This window comes from Argentina silus (assembly GCF_951799395.1).
Source record: "Argentina silus genome assembly, chromosome: 7".
Lineage (NCBI taxonomy): Eukaryota > Metazoa > Chordata > Actinopteri > Argentiniformes > Argentinidae > Argentina > Argentina silus.
Window position 1 is genome coordinate 4893808 of NC_139661.1, and position 26006 is coordinate 4919813.

Genomic DNA, 26006 nt, shown 5'->3' on the forward strand with positions numbered 1-26006 from the left:
TAAAAAAAGTTCCTGCAGAAAATCAATTTTCACCTATTTCTTTCCACTTTGTATTTAGTCTGGGGAAAGACTGGGGAATTACGCGCGCTATAACTGGGCGACTGTTTTCAAAGACAAGTCTTTGTGATCTCTTTCTTGGCATGGGACAAAAGACTTGACTAAAGATCAGGTTGCTCCCACGTGACCCTGAGGAATCTCACTTCGGACCTTGCACGCTCTTTGAAATGGTCATTGGTGGGCTTTGCATTTAAAAGCATAACCTGCCTACCCATCAGGAAGTGTGTATGCCTATTTCCCAGCCGCCAAATGCGCTTTTCCCAACACAAGTTTTTTCCAGGTCTCATCAATAGATGGTTGATAACCTATATATCATATTTATAACTGAAGGTATAGCCTAATGATCTGGTATCACAGTTGAAGCAGTTTTAGACATGACATCATAGAATGAGAAAGATTAAAATAAACGGAGGTGGTGAAACGTATTAGCCTAATAGTGCAATATCTCTTGGGCTATGTATGCCGATGAAACAGCGCACAAGTTATTCCTATTAAATTCACCGTGCAGCGCGGAGGGGACGTCCTACTGTTTTGGAGCGGGCTAGTGAGGACTGCATTACAAGTCACTTTAAACGTCGGCTGCTTGCGCAGAGCGACTGTGGCAAGTGAGCGGTAGTTATAATTCTCCAGCTTCTAAAGTAGTTTTCGTCGTCATGCTGTACAGCTTTTAAGTCTATGGTCGGTGACACCTGCGTTTTGTCTTGAAGTTTCGCTGACCAAGAACAGTTGGACCGCATTCCTCAGGACCGCAACGCTTTTTCAAAGTGGATACGAGGAGAGGGGCTTCTTCTACCTGCTCTCTTTGCGCGTAACTTGTGAAGTGTTCTTTCTCTTGCTCACACATTCGCTGCAGACTTTTCTTGGTGTTGTTTATATGACTCCTCAAGAAATCAATAATGAGATGTGAGAATTGCTCTGATTTGAACTAGAAATATACAGCATTTTCCTCCATTGGATTTAATGCTTTTTATACAGTGAACATGGGTTTACGGTGGATCTTTGTAGCCGCTTTGGCTGGAATTCTCACCATCCCTACCGGAATAAATGGTTTGTATTTTTTGTCTCTATTTATTTAAATTAATTGACAGTTTACTAATTGTTTATGGAAAGGAAAATCTCCAATAGGAAAGAGAAATCAATCATCTATAAAGAGTGCCAGCTGAATTTGATTGTATTGTAGACAGCCATCAAATGATATTCACCCAATCGTGAAATATAAGACTGAGATTAGGATTTGACCACTATTATCATCACTTTTTAGAATAATTAATTTATAAATTGTTCTACAGGTTATGTGCAGAATTTGACACCCATCTATTGATCAGAAGTAATTTGGCTCCATCCTTTCGGCTATGACAAGAAATACCCTATTTCAGAATGAGTGATTATTACTAGAATAATGCATTTGAAGCATTTAAGCATTCCCACATATTCTATAATAGTCATTTAAACATATTGGAAATCATTGCTCTCTAAAACATTAACTCATATGCCTCCCTCTTACTGAAGTTTAAATGCTGGGAGATAACACCTCCATGGTCAGGTTTAGGGCTATTTTTTTGGCATTGTCTTGCACCTATCTCATGAACAGTTGCTCAGTTTGAAAGTCAATCAATGAGTAATCTCGGAAGCCAAAATTTAATCTCAATGAAGAGTCAGACTTAATGAGACTGAAACAATGAGCAATACGAGAAAGCCCTGTAAGTCTCATTTGCAGTGTCTTACATTCATAAATATAAGTGAATCCAAAATAATCAAATGTTATTCACTCTCAAATGTTAACACTATGCCCATACAGCTGTGTGCAGAGCCTATAGTGTCCTCTTTGATATCAGTTGTGTGCACTGCAGTTGGCATGATAAAGCTTTGCAGAGATAAGGCTCAACTCATAAACCAGCACGAGAGGTATTACCACAACCATTATTGAAATGATTCAATCAATCAAACAACATTTTCATTTCATTTATGACAGCGAACTCAAATGAACTCAGCGGATGCTTTTGTAAAATGGTTCAAATCGTATCATTCGGCATATGGAACGAATAAAAGTAATGTTTTCACTCAAGGCTACCCTTACTACGGTGCCACACTCCTGTTGTTCACTTGTACTCCCAACGCAGCTTTTGTGTTAAATCTTTTAAACTCTCAGGATTATACATTTTCAGTATCCGATTTCTCAGTTGCTTAGCTGTGATCCATTCAAGATGCATTGAAGCATATGTACACACTTACATTTGAGTTTGTTTTCTCAACATTTACCCTTCCATTTGAGCAAGGATAATCATGGACACTCCATTGTTTAAAATCACAGCCAATTTGTCATGGCTTTTAAGTAAGTTAGAGTGAAACAACCAACATCACTAACTCAGATCGTGTCCTTTGGAGTGATACTGTTCATTATGTTAGAACATATTAACATACACATTTGAACCGATTTGAATTCATATAATCACCATTTTGAGAGGTCAGATTACATACATTTTTCGACCAGAAAAACGGCTCAGGAATATCTTTCGCAAGGGTATTAGATTGAAATTGAACTCATAAACTCAGTAACATATTCAAGTAGACTTTATGAGGAAATGTATCTCGCTCCCACACACACACACACACACACACACACACACACACACACACACACACACACACACACACACACACACAGTTTTGTAGGCCTACACAGAATATTATATTTTAGTGTTGCTAGTTGTTTATCGATAGATTCATAGCCTCTGGACCAGATTGCCTGCATCCCCCACCGATCCATTTTTGGAATTTAAATAACACCTCTGGTAGTAGTGTAGTATACAGCATATGTGAGCATACACAAGGCCTAAAGTATTTAAAGTGCTTATGACTTAAACTTTCAAAGCTTACCACTGTCCATAGATGACCTTTGCACTCTTAATGATCTTAACACTGTTTCTTCCCCTCTCTCTTTCCCGCCCATCACAGGAGCATGTGTCCATCAAGGGTCCCTGTATGCAGTACGTACAGCTTTTATTTACTCTTATAATGTGACATACACTCATCCCCTCTATGTTTCTATTGGCTCTTCCCGCCTCAGAGTTATGATGTTGCTGGCCCATTTGATAAGGCTGATGGGTATTTGCTCATACATTATTCATGGCAGCATTATCAAGGTAGTGTTTCCTGGGGGGGGTTGGGGGGGTTGGGGGGGTTGACGCTGTCTTCATACTATCAATGGGGGTTTGTTTCATGTACCCTGTTGTCTGAGATGTAGCTGAGTAGATGTGCCTCATTAATAATGTATACCTGCTGCTGACTTTGTGAATGGTAATGGGGATGACTGAGGATCTGACAGGATCTGGTGGTCCTATTAAAAGGATACCACCATGACTAGAGGCGAGAGCTTTGTGGAAGAAGGTCGACGACTTTTAAAGTTGATGAAGAGACACCGTATCGATCAGGAACTGGGTAGCAAAGACTAATTCCTGCCGGATATCTTATCTATAGATTTCCTTTGAGTGCCGTTCTTCGGTTTTGTTTCTATATGAGCAGCTGACATCTCAATATCTTTTTCATTTCCCATCATAAGCACTCTAGACTTGGTTTAATTTAATTTAATTCAATGGTTGAACATGATATTGTCATACACATACAGTAGGTAGACAAAAGCCTGTCTGTTGAGGTATTGTCGGTTTGTTGAAACCCAGCTAACGAGATGGAAACACCATTTGTTTGTACTGAGAACACTTCTGAAGCAAATGAGCCACATCATTACACACAAGGCAGCTATTTTTTCCCCAAAACCACACTTTTCTCACTGGGAACAACTGGTAATCTCTCTCTAAAAGTCTTAAACACGGTTCTCAGGGATAGGATTGTGGTTCCCAAGCTGCTTCACACGTGGTTTTAATGGCTGATAATGACACATTCCTGCCTCAGCTGCTGTGTGATCAACGTAATTACAGTTAAGGTTTGTGCCTGCAGAACAGCAGGTTTCCTTCTCTTGTGTAAGTGGTAAGAACATTGCTTGGGAAAGGAGTGGTAGGGAAAGGTACGCTCTCCATTCTTTAACTCCACCACTCCACAATGAAAAAAAGGGTAGGGAAAAAAGGGTAGGAAGGGAGGTGGAGATAGGGGTTGGAGGCTGGGGAGTGGGGGGGGTGGGGGCAGGTGGAAGGCCCAAGCATGTTCTAACACACTTGGGGAAGAGGCCCTTCTGGAGTTCAAAAAGAAGAACTCCCCCCAACACCTGGAGTTGGGTACAACCGGGGGGAAAAAAAACACCGCACAGATTAAAGTCACAGCAGAAGCCTTGAGAACTCATACTTTTGTTGAAGACTCCGGTCAAGGCATTTGCACATGAAAGTATGGGTTGTACTTTCACATGATGTGAGGTGTGAGGTGTGAGGTGTGAGGTGTGTAGTGTGTGTGTGTGTGTGTGTGTGTGTGTGTGTGTGTGTGTGTGTGTGTGTGTGTGTGTGTGTGTGTGTGTGTGTGTGTGTGTGCGCGCGCGTGTGTGCGTGTGTGCGTGCATGCACAGAGAAGTGTAGTTCTTTTGCTACCTCCTCATAAGAGGGTGTATGCACTGAGCAGACACTTGTCTTACTTAGATTTTTGGACAGGCAAGCTGATGAGGTCTGTAGAGGTTTACTTGGCTGTTGCTGTACAGCAGTGTGCAGTTGAAGTATTTATGACTCTGTCTCTCTCCCTCTCAAGGCAGTCTCAACACAAACATTCATATTAATATCATAAATCAAATTGGGTAAGTTCTCCTACCACCCTAGTGAAAATGGCTCAAGGACTGATGTCACCAAATGATATCCAAAGCAAAATGCCGATGTTACATCTGACATTGTGCATTCAAATCTCACTCATGTAAACTTCAGCGATGCCCTCATCTCCTGGGCTCCGTTGTGTACCGTCCTTACAACAAGGAATGCATGCGGCCTATTTAAGGTATGGTTGGCAACAGATTCCTTCTCGGGGTTAAGGTCGGTGCTCTTGGGTTGACATATCCTGTGTGTATGTGTGTGTGTGTGTGTGTCTATGTGTGTGTGTATGTGTGTGTCTGTGCATCAAGGTACCCATTGACACCTCACAGTGTCCTGGCATACCACTGTGCGCTGGCATATCAAAGTGAACTATAGTCTAGCCTGCACATCAGAGCAACACAGCGCACCACCACGTCCAAATATATCACTTGTGCTTCAGGGCATTCATTCCCGGTATTGCAAGTCATCCTCCCTGCAGCGATCAAAATATAGGCCACCTCAGGAATAGAACTAATCGTGGACAACGCAATGACACCAACTGCTTTTAGGAGAGGATGTGAGCTGTATGGTAACACAGAGTCTCTAACTTGACATTGGTGTTCTGACTTGAGTTTGATGCAAGCAATGTTGTAATATGTATCCAACGATAGAGACATATTCTTTGATGTCAATATTTTTTTTATGGTGGACTGTAGATAACATTGTTTTATCACTAAGCCAGGAGGTGGTTTATCAGCTAATTGTGGTGTTTTTTGATATTGGATTTAGCAATGCCTGAATATATTGAAGGATTCATGCATATCAAATGCCACACTGAACATACACTCACCGGCCACTTCATTAGGTACACCTGTTCAAGTGCTTGGTAACGCAAATACCTAATCAGGCAATCACATGGCAGCAACTCAATGCATTTAGGCATGTTCGACTGGTTCGAGATGATAGAAAGGCAACAGTAACTCAAATAACCACTCGTTACAACCAAGGTTTGCAGAAGACCATCTCTGAATGCACAACACGTCGAACCTTGAAGTAGATTACAGCAGCAGAAGACCACACCGGGTGCCACTCCTGTCAGCTAAGAACAGGAAACTGAGGCTACAATTCACACGGGCTCACCAAAATTGGACAATAGAAGATTGGAAAAAACGTTGCCTGGTCTGATGAGTCTCAATTTCTGCTGCGACATTCAGATGGTAGGGTCAGAATTTGGTGTAAACAACATGAAAGCATGGATCCATCCTGCCTTGTATCAATTGTTCAGGCTGGTGGTGGTGGTGTAATGGTGTGGGGGATATTTTCTTGGCACACTTTGGGCCCCTTAGTACCAATTGAACATTGTTTAAATGCCACAGCCTACCTGAGTATTGTTGCTGACCATGTCCATCCCTTTATGACCACAGTGTACCCAGCTTCTGATAGCTACTTCCAGCAGGGTAACGCGCCACAAAGCTCAAATCATCACAAACTGGCTTCTTGAACATGACAATGAGTTCACTGTACTCCAATGGCCTCCACAGTCACCAGATCTCAATCCAATAGAGCACCTTTGGGATGTGGTGGAACGGGAGATTCGCATCATGGATGTGCAGCCGACAAATCTGCAGCAACTGCGTGATGCTATCATGTCAATATGGACCAAAATCTCTGAGGAATGTTTCCAGCACCTTGTTGAATCTATGCCACAAAGAAGTAAGGCAGTTCTGAAGGCATAAGGGGGTCCAACCCGGTACTAGCAAGGTGTACCTAATAAAGTGGCCGGTGAGTGTATGTTGACCAGAGGTAAGCCTAATCCACCATCACAAATAATGTTGAAAATTCACATTGGGACCTTTGTATGTTAAGCTTATTCAAATAAAAGAAAAAAGAAAAGAAAAATAAACTCCCACACACACGCTTTACCTCTACAGGTTTTTATGTTTTGGTCTGTAAAGACAATGTTGACCAGTCGTGACCTCTGCCAGTTTTTATGTCGGTCCGTGACCTTTATAAAGATAGTCTCGATAAAGGTCACAGATCGAAATGTCGACACAACTTAATCTGCGGGGGGTTATATTCCCAGCACCACTAACAGAAAAAGCATGGTGTTTATTGCACTTTGAACATTTATTCAAATGATCATCTCTTGGGCAGCCTAAATCATCCCATTACATCAAGGAGGAACATCTTAAGCATCGAAATACATCCCTATCGACATTGTGCCCAATGGGCTTTGACGGCGGTGAAGTATGGCGGTGAAGTATGACGTTAATTGCTAATAGGATCCAACTGGCGGCTGAGGAGAATATGTATATTAGAGTGAAACTGCCTTTCCAAGGCCTAGGCTGGATTAATCCTAAAGCCCTGGTGCTAATTCCTCTGGGAAGCCAGCAGGTTCACCACCGCCATTGACTGGTGTTCTGGGGGCCGTCCCACAGCTTGATACACCCCATGTGATCAGAGAGGAAAAGCCCCATCAGGCCTTGTGTCCCCCAGGGATAAACATGAGCACACGTCACGGTAGAGAGAGAGAGAGAGAGGGGGGGGGGGGGGGGGAGAGAGAGAGGAAAGTAGGAGATAGAATGAAGAAGGGGGGAGAGAGAACATGAAGAAAAAAAAAGAGGGAAGGGAGCAGTGAGAGGGGGACAGAGACCGATACTGGGAAAGACAGGAGAGGACAGAGAGGGAAAGAGGAACGGAACGTAAGAAAATGGGACAGATTGAGAAAGACAGAGACATTTAGGAGAGAGAGATGGAAAGACAGAAAGAGAGAGCTGATAACCCTAGTCCTGTGGGACAACAGGCAGCGTGGGGTGAGTCAGCGGTTTTTCCCTCTGCCTGATCAGTGAATGAAGGAGCGTTTGTCTTTGGCATTTGTCTTTGGCCAGGTAGTAGAGTCACCTTTCGTCAGGCCAGCGACACTGGGGGCAAGCCTCCAAGGAGAGATAAATCGCCAGACGCTGTCGGTTTGTTTTCCCCGTCTGTCCTCCAAACTCATCATTTCTGCCCTGCTGAAGTTGTGTATCTGCCATGCTGTGTTTGCATTGGGCTTTCATGTAAATGCTGAGATGCAGTTCATATTAGGACAGTCTCAGCCAGTCTGAATCATTTTCATCACTCACTGGTCTTGTTCGACACAAGTCTTGAAAACGCTTGTTTGTGTAATATCGCCGAAAATGCACAGGTCAGGGTCGGAGAAGCACACTGTAGCGCAACATCCAAAATGAATGAAATCCTCTGGATTTGACTCTTTGCGAAACATTGCAGTCAACCAGCAGCTTCCTAATATTCATTTATTCCTGCTTCGCTTCAGCTATCTGTTTAGGGGAACTTTTTCTTGTGGCTCTCCCTGCATGTACACCCCCTTTATGATAGATGTTCTTCCTTGTAGTGAAGTGAACCAATGTACCCCCATGCCTGGAGAATACGCTCTTTCGAAACATTGTGGGACACACTGAAATAGATTTATTTGAGGACTTGCCATTTGTGGCACTCTCTCTTTCTCCCGCATCTGAATTATTAAGAGCACTTAGGCTGTGAAGTGCCTACAGCAACTGCTCTTCAACAAGACGCTTTTAAGGCTAAACTGCTTCTTAGATCTCCAATATTTCCATGCTTTCGCTGTGGGCATGGCTTTAGTCTTGTCTTTTGAATTGTTTGCTCAAGTGAGGACCTACAGTGTTGGAAAAAATCTCCTTGTTTATTTCCTACACGCCCAGTCCATACTCCAATATGGCACAGTGGTATACTCAACTGAAAAGGAAGTAGTAGGACTGCACACCAAAGAACTTTCAGATAGAAATGTATTGTATCAAACAGACTTGATTCCTTATCTTGTGTATTTAAGAATTGTGAAAGCTCTTTACATTGCACACTGCAACCTCTGAACGTTTGACCCTGCTGAACACAGCCCCCAGGTGTCCTGCCTCAAATGTAAGTACCACACTGACCTGGAAATGGTGACCTCATAATCCGTCTCGGGGTCAATGCTAAACAATTTTCAATTACTTATAAACCTGAAAGGAAATATGATTTTCCCCTCCCTCAGAGTACAGAAATCTCAGGCATAAGCAGGTTTAATCAGCGGCTGTCAAGCCCCCAAGGCAAGACTCTTCACACATAAATCGTGATAAGAGGACGCATGTTGGTGGCTCGATATATAGATAACATTGTAACAGATCACAGTTACATATGGCTCCATTAAGATAGGTTGTAGTGTTTCTAGATTAATGCCTCCTCGACTGGAACTAAGCCCTCTTTTCTTGGAACCACGCAGACTAGCCCCAGCCAAAGAGGAGAGGAACGGAGTGGAGTGGAGTGGAGTGGCACAACCTTTGGCAAACCCCCAGTCGCTAGGCTAATGGGCAAACAAACAAGCAAGCCGTTCCTCCCACCCCCCCCCCCCCTCTCTCTCCATGACCAGCCGGTTGTTGCTTTGATGGTTTCATCTCTGGTCTCAGTGGCCTGTTTTGTTTGGAGGTCCCTGGCCTTTGTCTACCAGTTAATTCCAAGTATTTGGCCAGCCCCTCAGACTCCCAGTAAAAGTTCTGTTTACCTCTCATCTGTGACTACGCGTACAGGCCCCTAAATCCCTAGTTTACCCTCCTCCTCCTCCTTCACCCCCTCCTCACCCCTAGGCTGTAGTGTAGAAGCTACTAAGTGTTTTGAGAACAGTTCTCAACTAAATCAGGGCTTTGTTTTGGTGAGCTCAGGATTCCATGTATACACATTCTATAGGTTCTAGACCTGTTAACGCAGGGTAACGTGACATCTTATGCAGCCTCTACACTGCCCCTAGAAGACTGGATTTCACACTGGATTTCACCCCTATTGTCTCTACTAAAGACAGTGGGAGGACAGGGCGGCCCCACTGCCTCTCCTGGGGCGTGTTGCCCCTCGTCTGGGCCTGTCTGACAGGGCCATTGGCTAAAGAAGTAAAGAGAGATGGTTGTATACTGTTGCTCCTCTTGAAAGATAATAAAGATGTAACACATTACAATAACGATACCTTTGCAGTTACGCTGTAATTACACTATTAATACCATTGTATTAACATGTTGTTACATTGTAATTGTTACATGGTAGGTATATGAAGTTGAGCACATTATGTTATCACATAAGTGGAATACGGAACAGCTCTTATTCCACTTATGTAATAACACAAACTGCTCAATGCTAATTACAAGGGAAGAGATGGACAATACTATCAACTATGTATCGTTTATCAGAAAGTAAATGTTGATACAATGTAGGTACTAGAGTGAGTTTGTCGGACATCTGCCATCTCTGGCCATCGAGACAATTCAGTTCCAAGTTCCAAACAACATCATCCTCCTAAGTAATAATATAACTTCCCGAAATGGACTTGCAGTGACATTAGCTGTTGTGTTTCTGCATGCGCACACGATTCGAAGAGACAGAAAGGACAGAACCCTAACCCACCAGAGACAGAAAGGCAAACATCGGTGAGTCCACTCCCTGAGAACACTCCTGGCAGTAACAACATGTTTATATGCAAACCAAGTGTCGGGTGGAACGTTTTCTGTACCAAAACAGTGTTAGTAAATATAATATTTATTTCTATGGCTCTCATTCCCTGATAGCTACCGATTAAACATAGTCATTACAACCATTATGAAGCTTTAAGAAAGCTTGACTGTTACATACTGGACCTTTAAGGGGGCAATTTAATGTATGTGACCCTTCAATTGAAAGTAATGAATTACGCATAAGCAATACAATCTTAACCAGAGTGATCTGCTGTTCAAATATACCTTTAAGACCATCATGTCGGTAAAGCTTATCTGAAGACTTTCTTAAATGTGCATCAGTAGCTTCTGTCATCTGAGTCTCTTCCTATATATATGTCAGCTGCTCTCTAAATGTCTTTGTTTGTACTGTCTGGCCTTTTGTCATGCATAAAAGTTTCATCTTCACCCAGCCATTGACTCCTGGAGCCACAGTTGTGTTTGCCTCTGATCTGCCTTTGGTTCCCACATCACTTTAGAGCCTCAACGGTCCAATCAGATGTCATGCCCTTGAAGAGTGTTGGCAGCCTGCTCTAGAACGTGTGTGTGTGTGTGTGTGTGTGTGTGTGTGTGTGTGTGTGTGTGTGTGTGTGTGTGTGTGTGTGTGTGTGTGTCACAGCAGGGACCACAATGCAGCTGACTCCTTTCTGCCCACAACCCCCATGGTTTGTCCTGGCCCTTGACTGCAGTTCCCGCTGGGAGCCGTCTCTGTCCGTCAGTCAAAGTGATTCATTTTCAGACATGGCCTCTTCTTCCTCCCTTTGCTGCGGCAGTCTTTTTGAACTTCCAGGAAGTCAACCAGTGGTCAACCTTACCAAAGAGAGAGATGGATTGGTATCGACTGACTGGATCAGGTTTCAACAATCATTTAGGAGGCCTTCATTTACTGTATTATAAATTCTCTTTCATTGGTGTGAAGAGGTCCATCTTCACCCACAATATGATATACAGTACGTGTGTCGACATGAGGTTCATACTCTGTACTTTTCTGTTCATCATTTGCATTTACATCAAGTCTTAAATTGAGTGGCATGATTGGGCATTGATCCGGCAGTGAGGTTAGGAGCAGGGTATCATTATCTTTTTTACTCTGTATTCATTACCTTCACCATGGAAACAGGGTAACCAGGGGCCCTATGAGCTAAGGCTAATCATGACAAGAGAGATGAATATGTTGCCTGGGGTAACAGGTCTGGAGCCAGACTGGGCCTGCCTATGTATGACAACAGCTCCCCCCCAGCCGTCCTTACCTCTCCAGCCCCCCCACTCCTGGCCTCGTGTCAGCAAATTCATCTGCAATACAAACCCTTTCCCAACTGTGGTCTACCCCACAAGACGCCAGCACTACGTTTGCACATGTTCGGCCGGTAAGAAAGAGATCTTTCCACATCAAACATACAAGCCCTGGCTGTATTCCCAACTGATACCAGAGAGAAATACAAAGAGCTTTACCCAGAGGGTAAACTCACTCTCTCATTTCCTTAGTTCTTATAGAGCTCTAGGCGAGGATGTAACCTCCTACATAGTACTTATCCTATGATTGACAAGCTTAATTCTCTTCAACTCTTTCATTTAGATTGTTGTTTTGTATCCTGGGTGCCGCATTGTTATGTGCTAAAGGTCATTTGGATTAGTTGACGTCATCACCATATGTCAAAAGAAGTGTGACTCGGATGACAATAGAGATTACTGAGTCCCTCATAACTCACAGTATTTCCCATCCATGGTTGTTGTATTCAGAAATGAGACTTCTCCTCGTGGACAATAACACAAAATAATTTGTTCCCTGCTAATAGTCCATATGATTGGAACATCTGAACCTGAAATGTTGTTGGTCTTGATGTGTTGTTGGTGTTGAGAGACTGTAAAAAACGGTTCCCACCACATTCCCTCATGCTTTTAACAATTGAGAACAAAGGCAGAGGGGGCAGCTGTACCTACACACTGACTCTTCTTTGAGTGGGCTTTGCCCTCTAGTTAGAACATGCTTCAACACCTTTTATGACAGGGCTGTCTGTGTTAAACACTGAACACTCCACTCTGTCTATCTCCCCTTGTGTTTGGCTCATGCAAGAGGAACCCACTAAGCAATAACAGTAATAATGAGAGGTTGGGAATTTATGCTCTTGATTACTCATCAAAAGTGCATTTGGTTCCTGTGAAGTACGTCTTTAGAAAAGCAATCTTTTAGTTGTAAGGGTTCTGACCAGTTTGATGGGATAGAGTATAAGCCTATGTGTTGTATGACGGTCTGGGGTATCGGGTCAATTCTATTTGAATTTCACTTGGTTTAGAAAATGAGCTGACATTTGATTCATGAAATGAAAACTGAAGGCAATGTGTAGTTCATTTCCCGAATTGACGAGAGTTGACATTGTGTTGACCCCAACTGCTGAATTGGTTGTTTTTTCTGAGAGAAGGAGAATGCAAGAGAACGTTATATGTATTTACACTTAATGTCTTCTGTTTATTCACTCCAACTGTCCCTTTGTACTACAGTATGTAACATTTGGCCTTTTTGTCTTGCCAATGTTCAATGTGGGGTATGGAAACAATGAAATCTGTTATTGACAGGGTGATGCTGAAGACCCAAGGAAATATCGTACGTTCCTGTGGGTATTCTAATGAGGAAACTCACACCAAACTGTAATATTGTCTCAAGCATTTTTAGGGGGCCTCGAATGTCAACATTTAGTTGTTTGTCTCTTGCATAAAACCTCTCTCACTTAAAAGTATGTAAAACGGTTGGAATCTTTTCCTCTCCAACATGATATTAGACTCAGCTTACCGGAGTGCCAGCAGAAGTATGAATGTTTGTCTTTGAACCAGAATATGAAACTAATCTTTGATGCGCTGCTGTGAAGGAGGACAGCGTAATTTGTTTGTGCTGACTTGCGGATTGAATATCAAATATTGCATTTCAATTAGGCCTTGGGCGAATGAGTATTACGGTTATCATGTCATTTATGTAATGGAGTGGAATTATGTTTATATTTCTCATTTCTTGGCTCAGTCACTTCCCCCAGACTCTTTAAACTTACTTGGCAGTCCTCAGTGGCTTGTGACAGTTCTGAGTCCAGCGGGACGTGGCTTTTTTAGCACTGTCCCCTCCCCCTCCATTCTCCAGCACAGTGGGATGTCTTTTTAGTAAGGGGGAAAAAGACAGACAGGCAGGCAGAGTGGGAGGAAAGACACAACGGGGATGCAGGGTTAAGTGAAAGGGTCAGAGGTTACTGACCTGCTACATGAAGACCCCTTTTACAGTTGATGTCAGACAGAAGAAGCCACAGACACTTGATGAGGGGGTGGGCTGTCATGCCTGACCGTCATGCCCGCAGGAAGATTTGAAGTTGAGAAATGATTTGAAGGAAATGAGGTTACGTGTAGTCCCTCTTTAGGCGACAGGTTAAGTCCTTCACAGTAAAACATATACAGTATAAAACTACTAGAGTGACATACTTGACATATCTTCCTGGTTAAAAGACTGGTTGTAAACGTTATGGTGACATCCTAAAGTGAGAAACATGAACGAGTTTTCCCAACATTCCACCTTTTTTATAGGCTTCAACATTTTTCCTGAGATAACATATCATCTCCCCAGATACTGAGAATTTATAACTAGAGCCTGGAGTTTTTCGCTCAGGTCATATGGTCAGAAAATAATAGGGACAACAATCTTCTAATTAAGTGTGTTTCGTGTATGAACTCCTGACATATGGTAACCGCGGCAATAACGCACACCATAGATTGGTGACGTGCAGGCTGCCGGGTGAAACTCAGATAGAAGATAGAAAGGCGCACACTCTTGCTCCGATACTAATTATTTATTAGGCCAGTGTTTTGGCAGCAAGCTGCCTTCTCCAGGGTTTCAAGGAACCGCGGCGATAAGCCCTTGTTTGTCCTCAGGCACAAGGACACGAGAGCTGGATAAAAGTTTATGTAAAGAATAGAACAACAATGTAGCTAGAAGTCCTGCCTCCGCAGGGTTAAAATGCCACCAATAGGCCTGCGGGTATAATAATAGCAAGCAATTACAGCTACCCTGTGCCCTATGCCTCCCACGCCTGAGCACAGGGACACGGGCATTCTTTATCTTGTCCACTGGAAATAGCACAGGCCCCTTCTGTGGCTGGCTGCTCAATGTTAAGACTCAGCAGACCGAAGCCTTCGACTGAGGTGGCCTAGGAAAGGTAAACATTCTTGCACACACACGCACGCACACACACACACACACACACACACACACACACACGCACGCACACACACACACACACACACACACACACGTTTGCTTACACACACACACACACACACACACACACACACACACACACACATATAGAAAACATCCCACCTTCCCTCGCGGACTCACAGGCCCAGTAATCATTAATCTACCATACAAACAGTGCCACAGCCTAACCAGCAAGTTCGGTTCAAGAGCCCAGACCTGCAGTCGCTGCACTATCCCTCCTTCTTCTCCACCTCCTCCTCCTCCTCCTCCTTTCCTCTGCTCTCCTTCATCACCCCTTCCACCCACCCTTTTAAGAGGTTCCTGAGGGAGAAAGTGCATTGAACAGCAGATTCTTCCCCCCAAAACCAAAATATAATGAGGTCTAAAATATGTTCATAGCTCAAGCAAGGGCAACAACAGATCAAAGTTTCATACAATTTCATACAAATGGGAGTTTTATACAGTCTATGAAAAAGTGAAGTGAAAAGAAAACATTCAAATATATCAGTGTCTGAGGATCCTCTGTGTCTTTTTAATACTTGTATTGGGTCTTTTGCTGACATGGCGAGTTTATGTTGCTTAAGTTACCTCTCGTGGGTTGGACAAAGAGACTGGGTCTTCTGGTGACAATCCCATGGCCTTCTTTGACCTGAATAATGCATTCACAGAGGTCTGTTCCCCTCTGCTCTGAAAAGATGGCGTCCTTTTAGAGAGGAGTGAACTGGCCCTCTGAGATTTGACTACTTTCGCATAGAGAGCCGGTATGCAAAAATAGACAAGGTCATGGAGGCTTCAAACAATGTCACTCTGGCTGCATCAAGTTGTGTGTGTGTGTGTGTGTGTGTGTGTGTGTGTGTGTGTGTGTGTGTGTGTGTGTGTGTGTGTGTGTGTGTGTGTGTGTGTGTGTGTGCGTGTGCGTGCGTGTGTGTGTGTGTGTGCGTTAGTAACTTGATATTTTGTTGAGAGAATGCACTATGTTAGGCAGGCACTCATCATCTTTTTTTCCCCCTGCCCTTCTCTCTCTCTCTCTCGGTACTCTGCACAATGGATCCGCGATTCGCTCTTTGTTGTGAGGAATGCCCTTGTTCTTTGTGCAGTCTGTCTTCTGACTCAGGTCTGTGTTGGCAGCTGGCCAGGGCTCTCTTGTGTTCCGGTGAATTCCGGTGATGTACACACACACATACATACAAACACACACACACACACACACACACACACACACACAGAGAGACAAGACTGGCAGCTCTCAATCTCACACCCCGTCACCGCACGCATGCCCGCGTGCACACACAAACACACACACACACACACACACACACACACACACACACACACACACACACACACACACACACACACTCCTTTCTCCCAGCACACACACACAAAACGGGTGTTATCTTCTCTCCTCTCTCCCAGTGGGACTTCCATAGAAGCGCTACAGAAACACTACAATTAGCCTTGAGAGGTTGTTCCGGTGTTTCTGCAGATATAATGCCATGTTTTGTTGATGGTTGGCAACACCTGGCTCTCTGGACATGTACAGCTACAGGAGGCCCCCACTGTAATTTGCCAGATTAGCAGCAGTAAAAAAAGAGAAGCACAACCTGGTAAAACAAAAACAGAGACATCTGTCATTAGGGCCACAGACTCATTCATCACTTTGGCATGTGCATGAAAAGTATCATCAGGACGAACCTAGGATCCCAGACAGCTTATTTTCTTTTCTGGGAAATGTAACTCATTGGTCTGAAAGGTGGACATTTTGAGGCCTGACGTGGGGTGTGGCTGTTGGATATGAACCTCAAAGACCTACAGAAACTCTTAACCGTATATGAAGTGCAAGGGGCAAAGAGGCCTCAGGGAGTTTAGAGATGTCCGGTGTTGGAAAGGACTCAGATCAATGCTAGTGAGATATCGATCCTGCTTACAATAGCCTCACTGAGAAGGGCTTATTGGCTGCTTTGTGTGTTCTAATGTACAGTAGTAGTAGTAGTAGTAGCAACCGATCGGCTGCTTTCCGTGCTATACAACAGTTTGATTGGCTGCTTTGTCTGATCTAATGTTTATAGAGCAGTTTGAGTGGCTACTTTGTGTGTTGGAATGTTTATAGAGTAGTTTGATTGGCTGCTTTGTATGTTCTGATGTATACAGAGCAGCAATGTCCTCACATTGACTTGGGCCACTGTCTATGAATAGGAGAAATAAGAGCTTGTCCTGTAGATCATTTGTCTGAGGCGATGGAGGGAGAGAGACCCACTTACAGGGGTGCTCCTCTTTCACTGGGAACCTATTCTGAGCCCAGTTATCCCAGTTATATCCCATTAACCCCAGAGCAAATGGAATGCTTAGTTTCTTATCTCAAAGCATGGCAGCGTCCATCAGAAGATCTCATTGGAGCAATGACATTGATGGGGAGTGTCTGTTCTGTTGTCTGTCTCATAGGAAAATCCATTGCTAGCTGTTCTGCCATCCCGGAATAGAATTGAAGTGCAGACTAGTGATAGATTTTTTTTTTTTTTACAATTATGGGTGATGAGTGTTTTCGTGATTGTGTAAAGCTAATTAGATTCATAAGAATGTCATACTATACTGATACTTGTATATTGCATACAGTACATTTTACAGTACTATAATTGACCGACAGAAACATTCCAGGTAGTAAATCACATAAGCAGCATTCAAATACAGAAGGAATCAGCTTAGCATGTTCAGTAAATGCATGTCTCAACATATTTCCATAGAATGAGCTTGCCTGTATACTAAAGCCCCCAGGAGAAGGATTTGCCTTACAGTTCATGTGGCACCTTTCAGCTGTGCCGCCTGACTCACAGCTCTGAGCCTCACCGCCGACCGCTGTGCATTCAAAGCAACTCTCCGCTCCTGTGACCTTTAGAAAGGCTACGTCGACATTGTTCAGTTCCCACACAAAAGGCCCGCTGAATGGAATAGGTGAAAGCTGGATGCCCGTCACGTTTTATTGAGTCCTTCCGAGTTGGGGAGGAACCACATGTTGTGTGTTTATTTTATGGAGCTGAGTGACTTGTGTTTAGAGAGCAGTAATGCTTTAACAGTCAGATTTCAGTAGCCAAGCTGTTCCAGTGGACATGATCCAAGTCTCCTGAGGGGGAAAGTGTGGGTTTTGTCACGTACGGTACGGCCCGATACTGAAGGTAATGTGGAACGGTAAGTCGTTAACAATGAAGGGGAAAAAGTCTCCCCTGCGTAAGTTCCATGGGACATGAAAATACAGGGCCGTGGCTATGAATTATACATTGGTTTCACTGAAACAGGGGACATCAGAAAATGCAGTTAGAATAATGTGATAAAAGGTTTTTTTTATTGTATATTATTACTTTTTTTATTGGATTATCAGTTTGCTGATATTGAATTATTCAATCTTTGCCGACCATCAAAACCTGACAGTATTCTCTTGATAACGGTTAATATTGAACTCCTTGATTCGTTTTCATAACATGTAGGCCTAGGCCTAGTCAAGACGGTGACATCATTCAATACTTTTTGATGCATTTGCCCCCCCGAGTTATTTTCTCTGAACTCTAATTACACAGCACCAGTTCCACGTTCCGTCTTCCTCTGGGAATCAAAGAGCCAGAGGGCAGGACATTTTTAACCGGAAAGAGTGACCTAACTTCAATGAATCAACCATGACCCTTAGGCTTCTGGTCTTACAAATTAGCCTTAAGAGTCTCATCTGCTGTTGCCTCCCTGCCCTCCAGTGCCTGCTTATGACGAAGCCTTGTTAATGAGGGCTGAGGGGCTGGAGAGACTGAACCACACACAAAAGACTCTCTCCGCAGTGAGAAAAAGAAAAAAAGAAAGAGGCGACTTGATTTTGTGTGCCCGATGTTTCTGTACCGCTGAACCGTGTCTAAAGCGAAGGTAGTGGCTTCATTGCCTTTCTTTCTTCCCCTCCTTCTCCTCCTTTCCCCAAGCCCTCTGCGGCGAGGGAAGGATTAGGGAAGTGAACCAAGGCAGAGCCCCAACAGGGGACCTGTAGGAGGGGGTTTCTGTGTTCAATGTCAAGCCTACAGGGTTGTATCTGTGCAAGGATAGGAATGACAGGTTCATGGGTTCTGTTCTCAAGCTGTCCACACAGGCTCCACCGCTACTCTTTGCCTCCACCGCTACTCTCTCCTCTGCTTCCTGATGTTGCCTTTTGTGTTGGTTATGTCTCTTATGCCACTGAACAGTTGTTTGCCAAAAGAGAGACATTGTAAATGTGCTCTGAGAGTGATGTGATGATGTTGCTCGTGATCCTAGAATGATAATGGCAACTTGAAAATGGGTATTGTGGTATGTGTCTGCGTGCGCGCAGTATGAGTGTTTTAAGTCGACTCTCATCTCAAATGCTACAGCTCTAGTCAGCTCATGCATCCATACAAATCTTAACTGTCTGCTTTGACAAAGGCTTTACATAAGGCATTCATGGATAACTATTTCAACCTTCGACTATTGACTAGTGCTAACAATTTCTATACGTGCATTAGCATTGTAGAGTTTCAGTGGTTCTCAGAATGGAACAGAAGACAGATTTCCAAGGAGAGTTCCAAGGCAACATTTCAAAGATTAAAGACACTTTTTAGAGAAAGCCAGGTGGACGAACTCCAAAACAGAAGGCACGACAGAATTTACGATAAACCCTAATCACATTTTCAAGTGAGTTCATTCAAAGTTGAACGGACATATTGTTTGTTTAGTGTTTTTTTCTTAGTGTTTTTTTATATCCTGTAATTGGGCTAAAGCCAGGACTCTCTGAAGCTGAAAATCTCAATCTGTGTTGCTTGCAGTCATTAGAGGAATCACTCAGTACAGCAGTAATATGCCATAGAACCCTGTAATGGTTGATGATACAGCATCAGATACACATTCGTTTTCCAAGGAGCATTTATGGTGGTAGTGCACTATTTATGAATCCCTTTGGTTATGGCCCCTTGCACACAAGTAAAGCTTTCCTTACAACTTGAATATGTTTTCCTCACAATCTTTTTAGTCATCTCAAATTCACTACACAGCTCAGACATGTTTGAAGATGAGTTATGACCCAAAAACGTGGCTTCAGTGACTTGACTGGAGGACATGAATGTGTCCGTTGTGGAACCTCTTACAGTGCTTGCAAAGGAACAGAGAATGTTCCAGAACTGTGCCTTTGGAGGACCTCATTTGTTCCTCTGATGCCTTTAAAGTGACTCTGATGTCTCTGGAAGAGGGGGTTTGAAGTGTCAGCGCGTTCTTGGAAGTGAGAGCCAACCGCAGCCAGAGATACAATACCTGTGCCACCCGATCCCCCCCCCTACCCCCCCCCCCCCCCCTCCATCCTCCCATCTGCATAATGAAATTCAGGGGGGGGTTGATCCTAAAGCCTTGGCTTTGTGAAAAAGCTTTGAACTTGCATTGATCTGCAGAAGGAATTCACATTGTTGTTTACACCCAACACAGCCTCTTCTCTCGTTCAGCTCGGCCCAGGCAGAGCCCCCGGGGGTGGGTGGGATGGTTGGAAGGAGAAAAAGAAGGAGAGGGAGGAATTGGGGAGGATGGGATTTGCGCTTACATGGACCTGCATGCAGCGTTATCTTTGACCTGACTTTGATTCATCTGAATTAATGACTGTGAACCATGTGTTTTCAACACCGGCATATTTCAACGCGCTGTTGAGTGCAAAGTCGACTCCTGCGTAGTTACTCACATACCCCGACATGCTCCTCTATCCTCACCTCCCCGGCACAGACACACACACACACATACACACACACACACAGAACCGCACCAATTTCCAATTCACCAAACACTCCCCTTCAGTATCATTCCTATTCCTCTGCGTCTCATAGCAAAGTTCTGTCCTTGACTGGCACTGGAGTAGGTGAGGTGAGGTGAGGTGAGGTGAGGTGAGGTGAGGTGAGGTAGCCATACAGTAGGTTGTTGTTGTGTTGCCTGTCTTGAGTAGATGCCTAGAGTTCTCTGGAGGCTAGCCACTTAGCTTCACAGTGGACCCAAAGAGCTGAGCAATGTGTCCCACATGCCAGGTAGCACATTTCCAGCGCTGATCCGTGCTGACACGGTCGGCTGCCGCTTCCTCCCCCCCCTCTGCTCTCCTTTGTCGTCACACTCCACTACTCAGACGGAGAGGTCACCCACTGATGCTTTTTTTTCTGCACCCACCCTGTCTACGCGGCCAATGATCGACAGGAGGAAACTGTATGTAAGGAACTGTATACGTTTGAACTGGTTTTAAGGTTGCTTCAGTCGTATGTGTTCATTTTCCCTTGCTGCAGGGATTGACCAAGTCATATCATAACCAAAATGAGAATGAATGAGTGCAAGAGTCCTGTATCTTGTATAATGTAGAGATTGCTTGTTGGCAGATACTGCTATGGCATAAGGAGTCCTTATTAAGGACATGTGTCTCCTGGCACTATACTTCCATGTAACTCTTTATAGAGTTTCTCTCACGCACGCACTCCAGCTGCCAGCACTCTTCAAGGGCATGACATCTGACTGGGCCGCAGAGGCTCTGAAGTGCTTTGGGAACCACCCTGACCCCCCACTACACACACGCACGCGCACACACACACACACACACACACACACACTCACACTCTTTGAGGAAGGTATGAACTTTTGCATGTGTGAGCTGCAGTGGGCACAGGGGGAGCCAGCTGGATTCTGTCTCTTTCCCTCCCTCCCTCCCTCCCTCCCTCCCTCCCTCCCTCCCTCCCTCCCTCCTCCTGGCACTCCTCTCCTCCTCTCCCTCTATTTAGAGTTCCCACTGCAGGAGGGTGCACTTTGTGCCCCTGGTCTATGGGGGGAGGAGGGCGGGGGAGGAGGGCAGGGGAGGTCAGAAGTTCTCTCAGAACTAAAACACTAAACACACAACAGTGAGTAATTAACACACACGGCCATGGCAGAGGGAGGGAGGCAGGCAAGCAGGCTTCGGGAACCGCATTCCTATGAAGGAACATCACTGTGAGAGGGAGTTATAGTACCTTCCTCCTCTATGGGGCTTTACACACTACAGGGCTGATCCGAACCGTACTGTGCTGAGTCAGAGATTGTCGTTTCACATTGTCCTCTTCAGCACTGTTACAGCAACTATGGTGAATGCTTAACCAGGCCAGCTCAGTATAGCTCATCTCAGCTCAGCTCAGCTCGGTTCTGGTTCGGCTCTGCAGTGTGATTATGGTATGGTATGATTATGGCCCTACCATCCCAGAGAGAGCTTCTGGAAAAGCTCCCAATTGGCTCTTTGATTGTTTAGATTCAAGGCTGTTCTGCTCATTCTGAAAGAGCAATTTAATTGGAGACAAAACTTCAAAGGATATTCTTCCTTTAGTGCTCCTCCTCTCCCCAGTGGAAAGGATTGAGAACTGAGATGTTCATGAAAGAGAGACAAAATCACATCTTCAATTTGATCGTGTTTTGCTCACCTGAGGTCAAAACTCTTTGCTTCTTGTTTCTGTTCTTGTGAAGCACGTCCCGTGTTTTTTTTTTTTGTGAAGCACGTCCCGCCTTTGAGATACTGTGAGAAATTGAGAAATTCATGAAGGGATATGTTGGCCAGAAGGATAAGATGGAGATTGAGCATTTTCAATTTATTTCTGCAATCATTAAGAACTGTTTACGATAGATTGCACAGTAAATGAACATTATTTTTCATCCCCATAGAATAATAGAGTTTTGTGACAGAAAGGGCCCTGAAGAGAACTGCCTGCACCAATCATACAACATGATTCTTCTCCTGGGAGCCAAACATGTCTTGTAGGTGCCAGAAAAAATGAATGGTCATCAAAAGGGGCTGGGGCTATTTTGGTGAGCAATGATTTTCCCAACAATGGTAGCGGGATTATAAAGATCAATCTCTGACTCTGCCACTGCAAGGCTCGGAGATCCATGACTTGAATTTGTTGGGAAACTGTCTTTGGGAAAAGATGAATTTGAGAGGGATTCGGGAGAATTGTTTTGTGTCTGAGGTTGGGACTGGAATGATGATATTAAAGTAATGGTTAGTCATTGTCAAAGAAAGCTCGTTTTTTGTGTGTTATTGGTCTTTCCTTCACAAGTTCAATGTTCATGTTTGGCATGACCCAGTCAAAAAACGACATAGAAGAAATACATTTCAGTCTCCTTTGTAAAGATCAACAAGATGGAAACTAACGAGGTTCAACACTCACACTCACAATAGTCACACCATCTTTCACATGTGTTGTATCCTTTGAAATGAGTTATTTTAGTTTGCATGTACAGTATGTTACATATTGATTTCTGCTGTCTTTCTCTCTCAGGCTGAGGAGGTTGTGTTTAAGCCTTGCATAGGAGGTGAAGGTGGAGAGCAGAACATGATTCTGCGAACTCTACTCGGCTATTGTTTACATTTTTAGAATAACTTAACTTCTCCATTCTGTGGCCCCCTGAATCTCTGCAATACTTTGCCCGGGGCTAAACAGCTAATCCCTTGTCTCGTTGGAGCAACTGGATGACATCTCCATAACAGAAGGAATGATCGGTCAAGTCATGTCAGACTGCCGTATTTTCTCTCCTTGTCTCTCACCCCCGAGCAATATTTCTCAGTTTTGACAGTCTGTAGATAAAAAAAGGGTTGACATGCTGTATTTAGCATTATTTGTGTTTTCTTTTCCCGCCTACGTGTATGGACAGTTTACCTTTCACTTTGACACCTCCTCCACCTCTTTTGAACCTATATTGCTTTGTTGAGTGATACTTGATCAGACGTGTTAACACACCATACAGGTTAGAACGTGTGAACTTGTCAATCAGTTGTATCGAGGCGTGTGAAGCGGGATGGGGGAATTCTGATTTCTAGATTGTCCTCAACTAGAAGCGAGGTTGTATTTGTTTGTGGTTTTGTTAGCCAAACCCCTACACCCAGGTGGACCTGCATGTAAGCATACCATGTTGAACACTCACACCCGATTTAACCTGGGTTGACAGTATATAGTACAGTATATCCAGCCAGTGGCACCAGTGTTTTTCTTTCTGTGGCGGAAATAAATATTTGAGTCTGAGCCGGATAAAAATGTCGGCTGTTTTCTTTATGAGGTCACAAATAGCTGGCTTGCAGTATCATGTTTGCCACTCAAATATAGGCCATACCACGAGGAGGACATATCATTACCACTGCCAGCCATGCTGAGTGCTGGCCATTGCTGCTCACCAATGATAGGAATGTATGACACCAGCCATTGTTACTCACTGAACACACACGTGTGTGTATGTGTGTGTGTGTGCGCACACATATGTGAGTGATGCGTTGAAATTGTGTACATGTATGTACTGTAGATAATGCATGTAACATGATGTCTCTGCCCATCTTCCATAGATATCCTGAGGTATATTCACTCAATATTTGACCCTAATATTCAGTTACAAAGTGAAAGTTAAAATAGACGGCGCATTTCTCCGCGTGGCGCCCGGTAGCAGCTGTTATATTCTGATGCCTGGAAAGCCTGGACACCAAAATAATGTAGAGGCAGTCAAGAGAGCAGGGACAGTATCACAGGGGATTTACTAAATATGGATCGGCTTACATTAAAGATACGCAAACACCTGCTCTAGCCATGTAGTCCCAAATCCCGTGGTAGGAACACATCTTGAATTATACAAAAATACAAAATCAAAATTTAAAAAACTCTGCAGAGCTTCTGATATACGTGTAGATGGAGTGGATGTCATCATTATAGGACAACCAGGCTGGAAATGTGAATGCCATGTTCCTTTTGACAGCTGCATCCTTTTAAATTACTCTTTTAGTAGTATTGATTGGAGGCCACTGACCTTTTTAGAAAAAGTTGATTGGACTTAGCAGCCCATTGCACTTGATGCAGAATCACTTTCAGGGGAGTTGAATAGAGGAAATCTATATGTCAATCATCTCCTAGAGCATGCCCTGGCATTCTGAGTATGATAAAGATGTATCATCACACACTTGTGTATATCCACATAGACAAGGATAAGCGCACTCTCATATTCCTGCCCACCCACGCACCCATGCACACCCGGACACACACACACTCTCTCTCTTTCTCCCTTTTCCTCTCACTCCCCCTCTCTCTCCCCCTCTCTCTCTATCTCTCTCAAATATATACATACGCGCACTGTAAGCACTAAAACACACTATCACAAAACATCCAAACATACTGTACAAATCTCCCCCGCCCTCTCCCCCCCTCCCTCCACACACACACACACACACACACACACACACCCCTTTGGAACGTAAATCAACTTCCCCTATCGCAGTTGGACATGAACCTGTTCCCAGATCTTGATCTGGTACAAATTGATCAGAACCAAACAGCTTCTCATCCCCCACGCCCCCCCCCCCCCCCCCGAAAAAATGTGGAGCACAGAAGGATAATGGAGTGTAAATGGGAGGGAAATTGCAGAGCCACCATGCCAGTCAGGTCTTGTCTTCTCCATGATTGCTGCTGTCAGATCTGTTTCTCTCCCTCTTTCACCATATCATTACCCAGGTAGTGTGCTGCTGAGTGGGGAGAGCACTGTATGGACAGACTTGGCCCCCGCCTCTTTTCCATTAGCTCGTCATCCAGGAAAGTGCTGCTGGCTCAATTGCCTCGGAGCTGTGATCCCGTTTTCGTGACGAAAAGAACATGACACACACTTGCACTTTAGAGCGATGGTGGACTGTGTTATCTAACCCTCTTTCTGTAGGCCAAGAGTGTCCTGTTCAATAAATAAAATAAATCAATACAAATATTGCCATTTAGCAGGAGCTTTTATCCCAAGGGACTTACAGTATAGTGAGTGCATTCATTGTTTCGTACATATGGTCCCCGCCAGAATCAAACCCACCACAACCTTTGCATGGCTAGCACCATGCTCTACCAAATCAATTACACAACAATGATCCATCATGATAAAGAATAGGATGTGGAAAAGGATATGAGTTGTGCTGCATGTATTGGTGACATTAGAATTGTCTGGCCATGTGAAATTCCAAACAGTATATTCTACATACATGTATCTGGTCATTATTTTCCTAGTTATATGTGTCTTAGTATGAAGGACCACAGGAAGAGGGACTGCTATAGCAGTGTTATTGTTGTAGCATGATGGTCCTGTGAGACTCCTGTGAGAGACTCCTGTGAGAGACTCCTGTGAGACTCAGTTGGAGCATGGCGTTACCAACGCTAAGGTTGTGGGTTTGAGACCTGCTGGGACCACTGTACGCTTTGGAGAAAAGTTTCTGCTAAATGGTGTTACAATGTAGCAAACTGCAGACGATTATAAGGGGAGACCTGGCAGTATCTGCACCGACGCTTCGCTTCCTGACGAGCTCAACACCTGAGCTGAACACCTTTTACGCTCGGTTTGAGGGATGCAACAAGGCTCTTGCTGCCTGCTATCCATCACTGCGGTTGACGTGAGTAAGGCTTTTAAGCATGTTAACATCCTGCGAAGCAGCCGGCCCAGATG

The 26006-nt window shown here is 44.1% G+C and overlaps 1 protein-coding gene across 1 annotated transcript in view; it reads left to right on the plus strand.

The window, feature by feature from the left end:
* Positions 1 to 1037: 1037 nt before the first annotated feature.
* fras1 (Fraser extracellular matrix complex subunit 1) overlaps positions 1038 to 26006 on the plus strand; it is a gene marked incomplete at its 5' end in the record, with an annotated part of 133067 nt that continues 108098 nt past the window's right edge. Inside the window, 2 exon segments of the mRNA XM_083673255.1 lie at positions 1038 to 1104; positions 3013 to 3044. Of these exon segments, the coding sequence (XP_083529381.1) occupies positions 1038 to 1104; positions 3013 to 3044 (99 nt within the window).